General features: G+C 34.2%; 2 protein-coding genes across 15 annotated transcripts in view; both read left to right on the forward strand.

The window, feature by feature from the left end:
- Positions 1–7570, forward strand: part of LOC125063214 (tropomodulin) — a 50419-nt gene extending 42849 nt beyond the window's left edge. For 3 of the 14 annotated variants that reach the window (XM_047669522.1, XM_047669521.1, XM_047669525.1), the window contains exons 5-11: positions 267–382; positions 939–1043; positions 1670–1921; positions 3128–3275; positions 3873–4134; positions 4255–4334; positions 5051–5110. In XM_047669522.1, coding sequence (XP_047525478.1) covers positions 267–382; positions 939–1043; positions 1670–1921; positions 3128–3275; positions 3873–4134; positions 4255–4297 — 926 coding nt within the window. In that variant the 3' untranslated portion in view covers positions 4298–4334; positions 5051–5110. The other 11 variants (XR_007119478.1, XR_007119479.1, XR_007119480.1 and 8 more) reach the window with 11 other exon arrangements.
- A 3717-nt stretch (positions 7571–11287) lies between these two features.
- Positions 11288–16316, forward strand: LOC125063622 (geranylgeranyl pyrophosphate synthase-like). Its single transcript, XM_047670158.1, has 10 exons — positions 11288–11304; positions 11883–11992; positions 12570–12724; positions 12978–13119; positions 13367–13487; positions 13759–13898; positions 14082–14117; positions 14484–14586; positions 14766–14893; positions 16200–16316. The coding sequence occupies exons 2-10, from the start codon at positions 11942–11944 to the stop codon at positions 16260–16262; spliced, it is 939 nt and encodes a 312-aa protein (XP_047526114.1). The 5' UTR covers positions 11288–11304; positions 11883–11941; the 3' UTR covers positions 16263–16316.
- The last annotated feature ends 54 nt before the right edge of the window (positions 16317–16370 follow it).

Below are 16370 nucleotides of genomic sequence, written 5' to 3' on the forward strand. Positions count from 1 at the left end.
ATTATATAGTCTAGACTCTAGGTTATTAATTATGTAATAAAATATAATGTTACAGCTCCAATTGTATCCCTCTTGCTTAGGTGCTTTTGTACTTAGAGTGTAAAAATACAGTTTTCGAAATTTCTCGATTTTGGTTGGTTTGCCTTGTACAATATAAAATTTCTTTCCATATAACGATAATTATCTTTAATAGATAATGGGCAGTGCATTCAGCATCGCTATATAGAGTACAAACATTTAGCAATAATTAATTTACCTTTTTCTAGCTATTCTCGGGTTCCACTCAATGATGAATCAGGACCAGTACCACGCCTCATTATTAAACAAGGGGCAACCTGTTGGCCTCGGATGGGACGGTATCACAAAAGCGACTAAACCGAAGGTATAATACAATAACCATTTAAAAAATTAAGTATTTTAGAGGTCAGATTAGACATTTAAAAATTTAAACTGAGTTTTTTTTTTACTATATACACATTCCTTCAGAAAATGCTTGACTATTTCAAAAACTACTGAACCGATTATGATGAAATTTTTCACAAGTTGGTATACCTGATTTAAATAAAAAAAGATAGACTTAGAAATTTCTCGACAAATATACATACACTTACGAAATTAATTACATGTAGAAGAAGCCTAAATAGAATATCATATTAAAATATGATTCCAATTTTTGCAATGTCCATACAGGTTAAACTGATAACTTTCTGATTTTAAGTAGGTTAATTTTTTATTTAACAAGTAAAAGGCATTATAAAACGAAGAATTTAATTATCATGGCAAAAGTAGAGACCTTATATAGATAGATATAGATTGTTTGCGGTACTTGAACCACTTGGATATGATGGCACTTGCCCAGCAGCTGTGGCTTTGATACCCGGGATGGCAAAAATAAATATAATTTGTTGCATTTTCATGAACCAAATGTTTTTTTCCAGGTGTACCCAATGGACCCACCAAACGACACAGACCCCGAAGATACCATCAAAAGGGTGAAGGAGAATGACCAGAATCTGACAGATCTCAATTGGAATAATATTAAGGTATTTTAATTGTAATTTTATCAATAGAAAAGATTAACCCGATTCAAATGAGTTCAATTGTACAATTTGTAATAAGTAGTAAAACACGACTAAAGAGATTTCAAAGGCTAAAAACATACTAATCGGGAAATCATATTATATTATGAATTTAATTCTAAAATGTAATATAGCCTATAGTTAACTTATATATTGTTCCTATACATTAACAATTATTGTTATGGATAGGAATAATTGTAATGTTTCTTGTTTTAGGCCAAAAAAAGGTATTTTAAAATAAATATTATTTTCTTGAGATTTTATAACGCCAATGAAAATGTTGAATAAAGAAACATAATTTTCATTAATTATTACAGTACACTGAGTACAGCCCTACCCATGATAAAAACTAAATCAAACTAATTCCACTGGTTGACAAAAGTACACTATTCCTTTCCATCACAGCTTATACATAATTTGACAGAAAGAGATGAAAAAATATGTACGATTGCAATTCATCAAATCATTAAAGTTATTTTATAAATAATAGTCTCCGTAAATTGGTACCTTCGTCGGTACTATCGTTTTTCGTACATTTATTTCATATATATTAACTTCTGCGCAATTCCTGAACACATTTCTCCTTCCAGAACATAAGCGATGAGAAATTCGAGAAACTCTTCGAAGGGTTAAAAACAAATACACATTTGGAAGTTCTATCGCTGGTTAACGTGGGTCTGAACGACCGCACGGCCCAACTTTTGGCTGACGCCTTGGAACAGAATTCGACATTGCGAGTGGTTAATGTGGAGACTAACTTTATCAGCCCCCCTGGTGTGGTGCAATTGGTTAAATCCCTGCTTACAACGACCATTGTTGAGGAGTTCCGGGCTTCCAACCAGGTATTCCATATTTGCATATTTTTACATACATATCTCATTATTAATATTAAAGTTTACAGAACAGGTTTTATAGCCTTTAAAAAAAAAAAAGAATTAAAGAAATAAGAGTGTAATCTGTATAAAATGTGACTTTAAAGAGTGAAATATATTTGTAAATAATAATTTAGGGGCCTCATAGCCTAGCGGTCTTATTAAGTGGCAGCTAGGTGAGGGGTACCGGGTTCGATTCCCGGTTCGAGGGCAAGTTTTAATTTAAGTTAAATTTGTTCTCGGCCTTTGGGAGGGTTGTGCGGTACCGGGCGAGTGCCTAAACCGTATATGGAGGACACGGTCGAATTTCTAAAAGACAAGCACTAATTATAAAAAATCCTATACTTGACGCTGGCTAATGCACAAGTCGTGCCAGAGCCATAAAAAAAATCATTTATTAGAAATCAACAATTAAAATTATTGACAGTTATACGTCAGTCACGTGACACAAGTCGGCCACAGATTAGTCGAATCGATAATGACATACCATCTCTATCCGTAATTTGTCTTTGACCGAAAAATAATGTGTGTCTGTGACTGACTGATAATTGTCACGTAAAATAACTTGACATTTGTTTAAGTGATTTAGCATTCTGCTCTCCATCTCTTTGGCAGACCATCTGCCCATCTTTTTACAGATGAGTAGGTCTTCTTGAACCTACGTCACAGTTGTTATTGGTTCTATATTCAAATAGCTCATTGCATTGTCTTTACTTATTATTAAGAATATCTTTATGTAAAAACTACTTATTTGCGTACAAATAAAGAATAATCTTTTGACGTGACAACGTCTTATAATTCGATGGAGCCGGCTGCACGCACGAAAAAACATGACTCATGCGGCGTTACCTCGCTCTGAGGCGTTCCATTTAAGGCTTGAAGTGCAAGCGAGAGCGCGGAATGAGCGACAAAGAGGCACAATCGGCCTCCGCGTTCGACATCTGTCTTTCTCCTACTTGAGTGAGCGATGCGTCTGCGTGGACAGCTGCTATACAATAATGCATTTACATGTTTTCGTCAAGTATAAAAATTAAAATTTTCTTTTGAAAAATGCAGCCATTCCATCAGTATTTTCTTATGACGTTGTCACGTTCAACTATCGTCAGTAAACCGACTTAACAGTTTACAGACAACCGATTTTTTTTACCATCTTTACTAGTGTTATTATTTTTTCAGCGGTCGCAAGTCCTCGGCAACAAGATTGAGATGGAAATAACGAAGTTGGTGGAAGCAAATCCCACTTTGCTCCGACTGGGTCTGCACCTCGAGTACAGCGACGCTCGCCATCGCGTCGCCAGTCATCTGCAGAGGAACATCGACAGAAGTCAGTACCGTTTCTTTACATTAAGGCTTATTATCGCTTACGAAACATCGTCAGTAAAGACCGGTTGACGTTTATTATTGCTTTTTTAGGATTTTCAGAAATGTTCGTACTTGTAAACTGATTTTATGGTATCGATATATTGAATATTATTAATTATTTTAAATCTGTATTTAGCTTAAGAAACTTTTTTGGTATTTTGAGTAAGCAAGGTTGGTGCCTTCATACTACGAGACTTATTCTAAGATTTTTTGGTAATCAGAATTAAAATTATTATAGGTTATTGCATAAAGCATATCCACAGATGGAAGATGTTCCAGATTGTTTTTTCACACTTATCAAAATGAATTGTCATCTCATAACGACACATTATACGTTTATCCATAATCACAACGCGTCTAAAACAATCATTACGTACAGATGGAGACTCGATGAGGCCCGAACATCGTCATCACACACGTAACATTTTACCTTTAAATAGTAGGCGACCCTTCTCAACCTAAAGCCATACACCACGCATGATACGTTTTACTTAGGAGTAACTAGAGCATCCCTCGAGCATGACACCGGGTTGTGTATAATGGCCATCGATATTGTCAGATTGCCGAGTGCAAAAGCGCACTAACGTGTCCCTGCGACTCCGCCTGCCCGGCCGGCCGCCCGCGGTGGGCGTCGACGCTAGCTTGTTGAACCTCACGCCGCCCAGCGCCGAAACACCCACGCCCACTAAAGAGACGGTAATACCGGTCCTCGACGAAAGCGTCGAAAACACGATCCTCATACCGGCAGACGTTGTTCAGGAGCAGAACGGACGTAGCCCGACGACCACGCAATTGCCAAACTTTAACCCCAATCCATACTCGTAAGTGCGCAGGTTCGCGTGTCTGCACGCGGATTCGGTCAATAACGCACTGGTTTTCTCATTCTAACCCGACGATCGTCATTTTTTTCCACCATAGTCACATGTTTTATTCCATTGCAGTACGGAAAGACCTAACGCTACGACTCCAGTTCAGGTTCTTTAACAACCTGCAAAAAGGCGCGCGTAGCCAATAGATTAAGGTCAGGTCACGAGACACGATGTTGGCACGGCGGCGGTTAACATTCTTCGCTTTTAATAAAGCTTTTTTTACAGTGACGATTGCACTAAACCGCAGTTTTACAATGAGTACTTTACGCTAACTGTAAAACCGCATTTATCTAACAGTTTCACACTTCTGTAGGTAGTTCATGTATTTTAACGATGTTTGAGACTCGGGGAGTGTAGGACAGTGATTCAATGTTGGCATCGGAGCTGGTAAAGTTGGATTTTGTTTGGGCTGAGCTCAGCCATGATATTGGCGGCTGAGGCAGCACTATAGGTCTTCAGAGTACGGGGTCAGATAGACACTATCATAGTTTGCCCGAGAGTTCTAACTTCCACGCATGAGAGTGAACACTAACTGAATGAGAATGAGTTCTATGAAACAGCATGGGTATTGTTTTTCTTCAGTGTGTCATTTTGTTTTGATTTCCTTTGCGCTAACAAATATCATTTGGCTAAGAAAGGCAGTGAGAATTTAAAAACAAAGACGAAACACGCCGTCGTTTGTTTGTGATTGGCTATCTCTAATCACGGACACGGAATGTTCCGTTTGTCAAAAAGCTCCTTCGTTTTTGAACATTTTCACTTCATTCGAAATGAATATAATTAATTCATTTGTTTAGCTCAAGTGATTTTTGGTAGTGCCAATTGTCTGTACATAAGCCCTTTCAATGTGTGTGTGTATGTATTGCAGTACGCCAGCAGCGACGGAGCCAGAATAGCGCTTAGAAGACGCAACGACACGTGTGGTGAGTCTCTTAAAAGACATAAACTTTAAAAGACAAATATCGGGTAATGGCAGAAGTTATAACAGGCTAAATACTGTAAAATAATAATTAAAGTTTTATTAATGATTTTAAATATTAAATTTGACACTATTTTTAGGTTTAATATTCAGTGACAGCTAGTCACAAGCTACAGGGAAAATTGATAATCATTGACGACAAATTTTTAATTAGAAAAAGAATACATTACTATATCTCTATCTCCTTCTAACCTGTATTACTATTGACAATCTATGGTAACCATTACGAAAAACAAAGATGATCTTATTTATAACTTACCTTAAAAACTTGCTATGAGGATCCGAAACAGCAAATCCACACGTAAAATTATGTTCTCTTTTGGTTATTGGCCGAACCTTGTAATGTTGTCAGTCACCTTATCAGTTACCGAAATAAAATTAAATATATTTGCTACTTTTTTCTTGTATATTTACTATATGTGAGTTGGACATGCCTCTAATGCTTTAGCATGAATTGTGTAATGTTCCTTTCACACAAAATACTATACATTAATAGTTGGCTACGATACAAATTTAAATAAGCAAGATTAACAAATATAATTGGGTTGATAAAATATACCTCAAATATTTTCTTTGTAATCTAAATATTTTTCAGCATTATTTGTTCATCAAAACTATAACAATACATACTACTATATTGTTAACTGTTAAATATTGTAACTGTCATAAATTAAAGCATTATCCAATGCTTTAATAGCATATAAAAAACCAACTGTCAAATTGACAATACCAGAAAAATCTCGCGCCTGATTGGTTAAAAGAGCTACCAAACATGGCGCGGAACAAGAAATATCTGACAGTTGTTTACAATTTTACGCGTTATTAAAAGACTAAATCAATTCATTCTAAATTATATTTTTTTATATTAACTACGTCTTTTAAATCAGAGTGTACATGAAAGCTATTTGACCATTGCGAGAGGAAATATATCATAGATAACAAAAGTAAATCGTAAGACTGAACGAGATAATTTTTTCAGGTGGCAGAGCTCTTCGCTTGACTCGATGCACCCGCAGTCGTAGCTACGTTGTGGGTTGGATCCCGTGAACTCGAGTATACAGACATATAAACACAAATTGTGCGCGTAAATATCGAACACCATACGATTTTTTTTAATTTACGCATCCTTAAGGTTTAAAAATCGAGTACAAGTCAATAATGACCGGTTTTTTTGTGTTTATATGTCTCTGTCTTAGCTAAACTCGCCCGCAGTCGCTGCCTTTACGCTGTCCATACTCTTTGTAACTGTGTAGTTGATAAATTTTGGTGCCTCTTGTGCCCACTTAGGCTTCGCGTTCACTTTCGTCTCTTTCTGTCAAATACTATATTCGCTAAGATGGAAAGAGACAAATAATTGCTTTTGGTAGAACAGAATAAGACTGGTGTTTATGAAAGGTTCTTATTCTGACGCCAATTTGGTGAGATTGAAATGTAGATTTAAAACGCGTCTGAAATTAGGGCCGTAGCTTTACGCACTCGTGCGTTGGTGCTCGTATATTTATTTCTAGCTATTTTTATATCACTTTTTAACATTTGACTACACAAGGACAAAGATCACAGACAGTTATTTTAATAGGGAATGTTTGGTACAAATTGTGAGTTTATTTTGGACCGGTACGTCTAGATGGCAGGTCCGAGCCTAGACTATGGGTAACAAAATAAAATCGTACGATTTGTTTGAATGAAAGTATGTTTATTAATTCTTAGCGTGTTAATGAATTCGTATTAATTTTATCATTTTAATGAATTGTAATATATTGTAAGTTTACATTCCGTTAACGCTAAACATGCTTCTCTATTGACCTGCAACTGTTTTCACACAAATTGATATAACTTCGAACGGCCATAGTTTGTCTGTTTTTGTACAAATTTTTATTACAAATGACATAATTTATAATACAATTTCTTTACATTTAAGTTTGTAGCAATTAAGGGAGAAGTAATGTTCCGCGTAAACGGAGAGCTAAGTTTTTAAATTTCATAAAGCTGTAGGTTCTATTATCGCAGATTCGTTTAGTTACTTTCTAGTTAAAGTCGAGTCACTTTCAGGCTTTCGATGTCGGCTTTGTAACATTTAGCTTATGATGCTAATCATTGTAACTATGTATATTAGTAAAGGATCCTAGAATCCATAACGTTGTGATAAACATCTTTTTTTTCCAATAAATTGCTTGATTATTTTCATTTTAGTTTTGATTTTTGGCATCGATTGGGAACAAGTATCCCATTTTGAAATTAGCCAAATTGTATATGAATTTTAGATTTTTTATGTACCGATAATGAAATAAAATTTTATTATTATAGATTTTATTTATACTTTTGACGTAAGCATTTTGATTCAACGACAACCTCGAAGTAGAGTCGCAGTTCTGTAGTTTGTGACAAAATGTAATAAAAAACAATTATTCACGCTATTGTTTTATTTGGATTCCGAAAGTTCCCCTGAAAAATTTACTTCAAAAATACAGTTCTGTAACCACTAAGCTGAGAACGAATTATTAGAAGCTACTAACTTAGTAGAAAAATAACTACTACTTGTTAGAATAAATGGTTTATTTGTAAACCAAGGGTGGTGGATACTGGGGTGATTGGGACTTGAGTTACTTCAGACACTATGCTACCTGCGTACGTAACGCACGTGCCTACGTAACCAAAAATCTACTGTTGTGTGACCGTGACTGCAGTAGTGTGTGTGAAGTATTATTGACATGTTAATAATACTATTACTACATCTACAATAAGATGAATTGGCTGTTCACATCTTCCCGCCCTGTACTTTAAAAAAACTGTTAAAGGAATGGCTTCTGAACACACCTAACGCAGAGTTGGAGCAGCTACTGAGACCTACTCAGATTTTTAATTCCGTAGAATTCTGACAGCTATCATTTTTTGACATGTCAGGAATTACAAACCTTTTTGACCGGGCACATTCTTCAATTTCAATACGAGTCTGAACATCTGAGTCTATACATACATTTTATTTGATAGTGAATGTATCCATTTTATTAAGTGCGGTGCTTCACATTAAAAGTGGTTTTGCGAACAAGTCATAGATAACATTTAATTTTTGTAAAAAGGTTTACTAAATCTGGAATTAGTAGGCAGTGATGCCTGAAAGTGATAAAAGAATTTTAGCTATAGTCAACATTAAAGTTTTTTTACTGTTAGTGTCGTTTCTTCTACAAAATTATTATTCATTTGGTTATGCCAAAGAAGTATAACTTCTAACACATGTTAATAAGTACACACACATTTTGCGGTTTTGTGCTGGTTACTAGTGTCAAATGATGTAAAACGAAATAATGCGTTTCGTTTAATTGCGATTAGTCAACAGCACCTCTAAACAACGCGATCAGTTTTATCTTACACAATCCAACGTAGCGTCTTTTGATCTTTTGTTTTTCCATAAACAAACATCTTTTCCAGGTTTAAATAAGCTAATTGGCGAGACAATTAATAAAAATAAGTAATAGGTTGTGTACCTACTTTTAATTTAGACGATTTTGATCTTAATATGTATCTACCTACTGAATTATTATAACCTCAAGTTGTTATAGCTACTGGGTTCACTGATATTATCTTTCAAATGGCGTTTGATAACGTCTTTTTATATTGCCTTTAAATACAAGGAAAGAATGACGGAATAATTTAAAAGCCGCCTAATTCCATTTGAAATGACACATTTTATAAGTAATATTATTTATAGTATACTAGCTGACTTGGCGAACGTTGTTTTGCCATGTTTATCATTTATAATAAAAAATAGGGGTTGATCGTAGAGGAGTAAAAATTAGGGGTTGTATGTATTTTTTAATGCTATCATAAAAAAAAATAGAATTAAAAAAATAATAATTTAGGGACTATCCTTAACATTTAGGGGGATGAAAAATAGATGTTGTCCGGTTCTCAGACATACCCAATATGCACACAAAATTTCATGAGAATCGGTCAAGCCGTTTCGGAGGAGTTTAACTACAAACACCGTGACACGAGAATTTTATATATTAGAAGAATACTTCCTGTTATTTCCAGATAAAGCGTTTAGGCGGTAATTCGGCTCTGACATCTTTTATGGACGATATGAAGTCTTGGGTATAGAAAATGGCTTTATACAAAATGACGTGGTCTAAGATTTAAATTAATACAATTAAATACATATATTTTGATTTACTTAGAGTTTAATTTTTTTCATGTGTCTTATTATTGTCCGTTTCTTTGTTTACATAATTTTTAATTTCTTTGCTTGTTCCAGTTGTTTTGTCTAAGTAATTTTATGTCTTATGAAGTTTTGCATTTATTGCGTTTACCTTATCTATTTTTTTTTAAATTGGTGGTGGAAAAGATCGCTCGAAAGCGATAAAGGTCGCCGGTTGCCAGCCTTTTTATTTAATTATTTCTGTATGCAAGTGTAAGTAAATAAATAACTGGTTTTATTTGTATTAGACCCCTGTTCAGTTTTCGAAATGGATAAACGAAAAATAAAAGACATACAGATAATATATGTATGTATGTATATAATAATACAGCATTCGGATGGGGCATGCACAACATTGTCACCATTCATATACAATCATGGGGAATGCATTGCTTGATAAATGCAGGATCGTCCCATATTAACAAGAAAATTCAATTAAAGTACAAAAAGAAGAAGAAACTCAATACCATATAACATACTATAGTTATACTTTAAGACGTATTAACGTCAAGGAAATAACATAAAACAAATAATATATACCTGTTACATAGACTTATACAAACATATTATTAGTTTTTATGTCACCTATTCACAATTATGTTTACGAAAAACTTATAGGCACATATATACATTACTTATTACTTATATACACATAGCAGAGGCTTCGAATTAATTAAACAAACGTAGCAAACGTTATATGAAGAAGCTATAATTTAATATTAACTATTTAATATTAAAAATTTAACATTAATGCGTTAAATAAATTAAAAAAAAAAATGTTTTATGTCGCTAGGGGAAAACCATGCAGTTATAAATAATAAATGCCTTGTTCAGCACATTTGGAAATACACGAAGTACGAACTATTTAAAAAAAAATATTATTATTCTATTATTACGTACCTATAATATTATTTGACGGCTCATTGGTCTAGTCGTTAGTACCCCTGACTGCGAATCCATGGGTCCCGGCTGAGACAAACATCGATGTGATGAGCATTTGGTGTTGTGCTTAGGTCTTGGGTGTTTAAAATATGTATTTATATGTCTATCTATAATATGTATGTATATCCGTTGCCTAGTATCCATAACACAAGCTTCACCAGCTTAGCTTGGGACAAGGTCAATTGGTGTGAATTGTCAACAAAAAAAAAATTTAATTAACATTAATTAACTAGTAAGACATCTAAAATGTGACCATTTCAAAGTAACCCAGCTTGATTATATAAAATGTTAACAGTCAGAATCTCATTGAAATTCTTTTAACATTAATTAACGTTAGTAATGATTTTTATTATAACGGAACGGACGGACATCAACGACGACGGTTGAAGACGCCAACACAAGAGACGGGTCTACGGTTTAAAATCATCGAATGCGAGTGAAGATTCAGCTGTACCAGCTGCAGACTTTGTGAGGCACCAGTATGTTCAGATTTCATTTGAACATTGGCCAAAAACTTTAATAACTGAATCCGATACACCGACAAGAGTAATTTAAATGTCTTATGTAAACATTGACCAACAGCAGACACGGCTCTCGAGTTTGTTGTAAATATTAACAGCTAATGCGCGATAAACCAACAGCTCACAATAATAATATGATGTACCTATGTGTGAAGAGGTGTAAGTAGTATTTAAGAAGTTGTTTTATTACAATAAATCAGATTTGAATCTCTGTCTTATTCATTTCTCGCTTCCTGTCAAAGTGGCGAAGACTCCTTCAAGCCCTTAATTATCGTTGTGTGTGATAATCCCACCAACTTGAACCTTTGATCCGACCCGTAGAGCTCAGACTGTTACCTAAGGTCTCTCGCTGCAGGCATCCCGTACCTATTTATATATTTACGTTTTGTGTTATGGAACATCTGTAGGTCGTACCTACTTGAAATCGTGTATGCGGTGATGTCAGTTATTTCGACTATGTATTTGCGTGTTGTTCCCACGAGACTGTAAGTGCTTCTATTATTTTTATTAAGTTCTTACATCTCACCCTCTCATATATTTAGTTATCTAGTGCAGCTTGCTAATAATTATACAGATACTCCTGAAATTGTATACATATAAATTTGACAGTCCACGGGCTGGCAAGCTGTACAGCCCTATTAGACATGGAATAGTCACACCTTTGCAACTGATTCATTATATTTCCTTAAAAAATAAATTTAGACCGAACGCGATGGTGCCTGTGGATGCCCTTGCCCATCCTAGTGGGTGGGCAAGGGCTTCAACGAAGAGAGATCCTATAGAACGCAGCCGGAATTAGAACTCGTGAGTTCGCATGGTTAAGAAACGCTTCACCTCGGTAAAAATGCTCATTAATAGTTTTTAAGTGGAAACCAAATACCAAATTAATTTAAATAAAACACATTACCTAATTATTCATACCCTTAGTTAACAACACATTAGTATTCGCGAAAACTATTTTGCCATAGTTAATGACATTGATTACTCATTATTAATTATTAATTACTCAATATTAGCTTACAATCAGAGGCATATAAGGTACGATTCTTCCAATTACCCGCAGTCCTTATTTTGTCGAGTTCAGTGATAAACAAAAATTACTTCCGTCGCGTGCCAACAAAAATGGAAAAATCCAAGGAATCGAGCATCTATCGTGAATCTTACATGGAGAAGGTATTTTATTTATTCCTTATAGTATTTTATATACATTCCTTGCGATTATCTAGTTGATAAAAGGGTCTGGGACTCTAGTGCTAGACAGGCTGCTTCTATTCATTTGCGATTGTTTAAAAATTAGTGTTGTTTACCATAGTCATTTTGTATGATGATTTGCTATTTTAAAAGAGTACCAATAGTTTTTTATGCCGGCTTTTTCTCTCGGCCTACACCCTCTGTCTTCTTTGCCGATAAGTAGAATGTCTACCGATTCACATTTAATGACGTGGAATAAGTCTGTAATACCTGTCTTATTATCTTATATCCCATAATAATCTTTTTTTTTATATTTTTTTTTACACACAATAGTATGATTATACTATTGATTCAAAAAGTGCAATTACAATTATTTATAGTTATTTTACTGTATGCGATATTTTTATACTAGATTAATTTACAAATATCTGTTTGACTGAAATTAAACTGATAATAATAGTATTTAATTAAAATACGGACAGATAAAACATATTTTTATCAGAAAACTAATTGGTTTTTTACTGCATTTATGTAAACCTTTTTGATTGATAAAATTAAGGAATTGCTGGCGCCGTATACCCACATATTGAAAGTCGCCGGTAAACGTTTGAGAAACAAGATACCGATCGCATTCAACACTTGGTTTAAGCTACCACAAGAAAAGATCGACAAAATAATGGAAGCCGTCGATTTGATTTATAATGGCACTCTTTTGTAAGTAAAATTTTTATGATAAATCTTCATTTTCTTACTCTTTAATTAGATAATAGTAGCATTAGTTCGACAGCTAAATGAGTATCAATTTTATTAACCCTTTTTAAATTCAAAACAATATCTCGTACATAACCGAAACACATCAATGCCAAATTTCTGAACAAACACTTTATCTAAAAATGTGCGATTATATCAAGTGAATTTCTCGAACGTAATTTTTTTAAAGTGATTTAATATCTAAATTATATTTCAGGATTGATGATATTCAGGATAACACGTTGGTTAGGAGGGGTATACCTTCAGCGCACTGCGTGTATGGAATTCCTTTCACTGTCAATACTTCACTCCAAGTCCTAACTATCATGGTACAAAAGCTTCTCGTTCTACATCCTATGGTGAGTAATTAAATTAATAAACGTTCTCCAGGCCGACTTGGCCATAGCGGTTTATATCTATCGAGATTTGCCATGTACTCAGAGAGTTCAGAACTGGGTAAACACTTTCATGTCTATAAATATTGGATCTAAGACCTGGTGACAGGGGCTGGCTAATCACGAGGCTGATAGAGATATGTAATACATAAATGATCTGATCTGAAAACGTTTATAAAGATTATATTTCTAATGCTTTAAAACTTTTTAGGCTCCAAAGCTTGTTTCGGAAAACTTCTTAGAAATAGTGCGTGGTCAAGGCATAGAGTTGTATTGGAGGGAGCACTTTCTTTGCCCCACTGAAGAAAAATACGATGAGATGAATAAACAAAGTAAGTCCAAGTATATTTTGACTAGAGGCTATAGTTATACGAAGACTATCTATTTTAATTACGAAACACATAGATAGATAATCGTACCTAATAAATATATTTGTATGTTAAGTACCTCAAATGATTAAAAAAATACAAAAGTTATAAATTTTTCCAAACTACCTACTACTATAATTATATAAAGAATAATTATAAACTTATCGTAAAGCCGTTGGTGCTGAGTCAGAAACTCAGCTACGCTTTATGAAAATTGTTTCTATATTTTTTTCAGAAACAGGACACATGTTCCTGATATCTGTACGTCTGATGCAGCTCTTGAGCGACAGCAAGAACGACTACACAGATCTTGTTCTTACCATCGGCTTATACTTCCAGCTAAGAGATGATTACTGCAATCTCATACAGCAGGAGGTAATCTTTTAACAAAAGAAAGCGTTGAACTTAAGTTGTAAAAAAAATTGATTGATTTTTTAATCTAAACGTATAGCTCGTAGCGTAAATGTCTAACCATTGAATCTTCATACGTTTTAAATTTTTATTTTTATAACGAAGTTTTTAAAGTTAATTTTTATTATTATTATAATTTTGTTGCAGGCTTTAGAAGAATGGCCATCAGAGGAGGGGAAAAAGGTAAAAATTAATTATTTTAATTCTAGTTGCTGCATATATTTCGTTGGCATAGAATCGGATAACAAAAACACATAAACTTATCAAGAACGTATATTTTAAAACAGAGTGGATTCTGATTCAAATTATTTCAAACTCTTACCGGCGCATACTATAAAAAACCAAATTTACTTCTCCTAGCAAGTAGTTATATCGATGGCTAAAGACAGCTGTCATTGACTTACTACACCTAGCTAGACCAACCGAACCGAGTTTTAATTACAGAATTATCCAACTGAAAAACCAAGGCAATACCCAAGAAAGACAGCGGCATTTTCACTTCACTGTTTACAAATAGGATGGAACTCTTATTCCCCTGTCTTTTTGCAGAATGCGACGAACTTAGACATATACTGTGAAGATTTGACTGAGGGGAAGTTCACATTACCAATTATTCACGCAGCTCAGACATCTGATGGCGACGCTATACTCAGTATCCTTTTTATAATTGATGTCTACTACATTTTAATTACTGCGCCTAATAATTATATTTATTGCTTTATTAATAGAGCCTTATTAAATAGGTGGAATTTTTGTTTTTATTCATATTGTTTATTAGAATTTTGTTAGTTTTAAAATTTTTGATCGCAATAAGTCCTTAACATAGACAAGATATTCTACGTCAACGCACTCGTGACGTCGCTCTGAAGAAGTTCTGCGTAGCTGAATTACAACGATTGGGCAGTTTAAAGTACACACGCGACAGACTTGTAATACTCGATAAGCATATAAGGGATGAGGTAAGCACTCTATGTTTAGTAGAGCATTCATCTTTTTTTAACGAGGAATCTGCCAAATCGAGTATTATATAGCGTCGCTCGATTGTGATTGTCGACTTTGGACTGATTAAATTAAACTCGACACGTTATAAATATGTATCTGTATAAGATAAATGTTTGTTATTATATCAATCAATTTACTTATATATTTCTAAATGAAACTATTAGTCCAAGATCCCAGGGCCGCCAGACGTCACGTATTTTCTGACGGATGAAATGTGGACGATTGGGTAGTGTTAGTATGTACTATGATCGTATGCCTACCTGCTAGCTTGGTCAAACGGCCAATTTCCAGGTATCAGGTAATCAAGGTACACAAAAACATTACATACTTCACGTAAATTCTCATGGCTGATTTTTATATATGTTTTCGAGTGTATAGTTAAAAATAAATTGTCAATACTCCCAGACACTTTCCGTCGGCCATATTGCTTGACAGACGCTTTAAGGGTCTCAAAATAATTAGTCAACTTCACGTAAATTCTGACGCTCCATTTTTATATATGTTCATCCGACAACTATTTTAAAAGCTTTGACAAGAAGACAGACCGATCCAAGGGGCCAATCATCCCCTAAACTAAATTTTAATATCTCTGTGAGTGGGAGAGCATTATCTACGCGCATGAGACTGAGTGAGACCGACTGCGCTATTAAGGCCATGAAAATTACTTGAACGTGTATTCAACATAATACAAAAATGTATCTGTGATGTTTACAACGTTCCTGGAATAATTGATGTAGATGCTGCCAGACTACAGTTGTTTATTAATACATACATGGTATCTGATATAAATGAAGAATTCAACAGAAAGAATTTAAGAAACTTCGATGCCAGTAGAATTCTCGTCCGATCACCGAAGTTAAGCAACGTCGGGCGAGGTCAGTACTTGGATGGGTGTCCGCCTGGGAACACCTCGTGATGTTGGCTTTTTTTTTTCGTCGTAAGATTGGTGTCGAGAAAATCTATCATACTGTTATGATACCAATTAACATATAAATTAATCGAAAGGAATTTCGTTCCATCCGGGTGTCCCTTGACACCTCTAAAGTTTTTATTTATTTATTTATAAGATAAATATATTATTTGAAATTGGCATCTTATAAAATGAGATGATATTTTGCGCCATCTCTCGGCCTAAATATGCAAATTCAAAGATTCCTTAGCCACTTGCTAAAACTATGTATTATGCTTAGTATCAGTTCGTCTAAATTTTATACTACGAAAGGTTTATTTTTATTTAACACAATAAATTGTATTAATTTTCAGATCAATCGTCTCGGTGGCAACACAGAATTAACGGCCGCAATGGATGAGTTGTTAACTTGGTGATTGTTTAGATTTAGAATAATAATTATACGCGAATTATTAAATTATATAAAATATTTTATACTTTTATTTATTAATATTCGTAACTATTATGAAAATCATGAATATGTA

Source organism: Pieris napi, chromosome 3, assembly GCF_905475465.1.
Source record: "Pieris napi chromosome 3, ilPieNapi1.2, whole genome shotgun sequence".
NCBI classification, from domain to species: Eukaryota; Metazoa; Arthropoda; class Insecta; order Lepidoptera; family Pieridae; genus Pieris; species Pieris napi.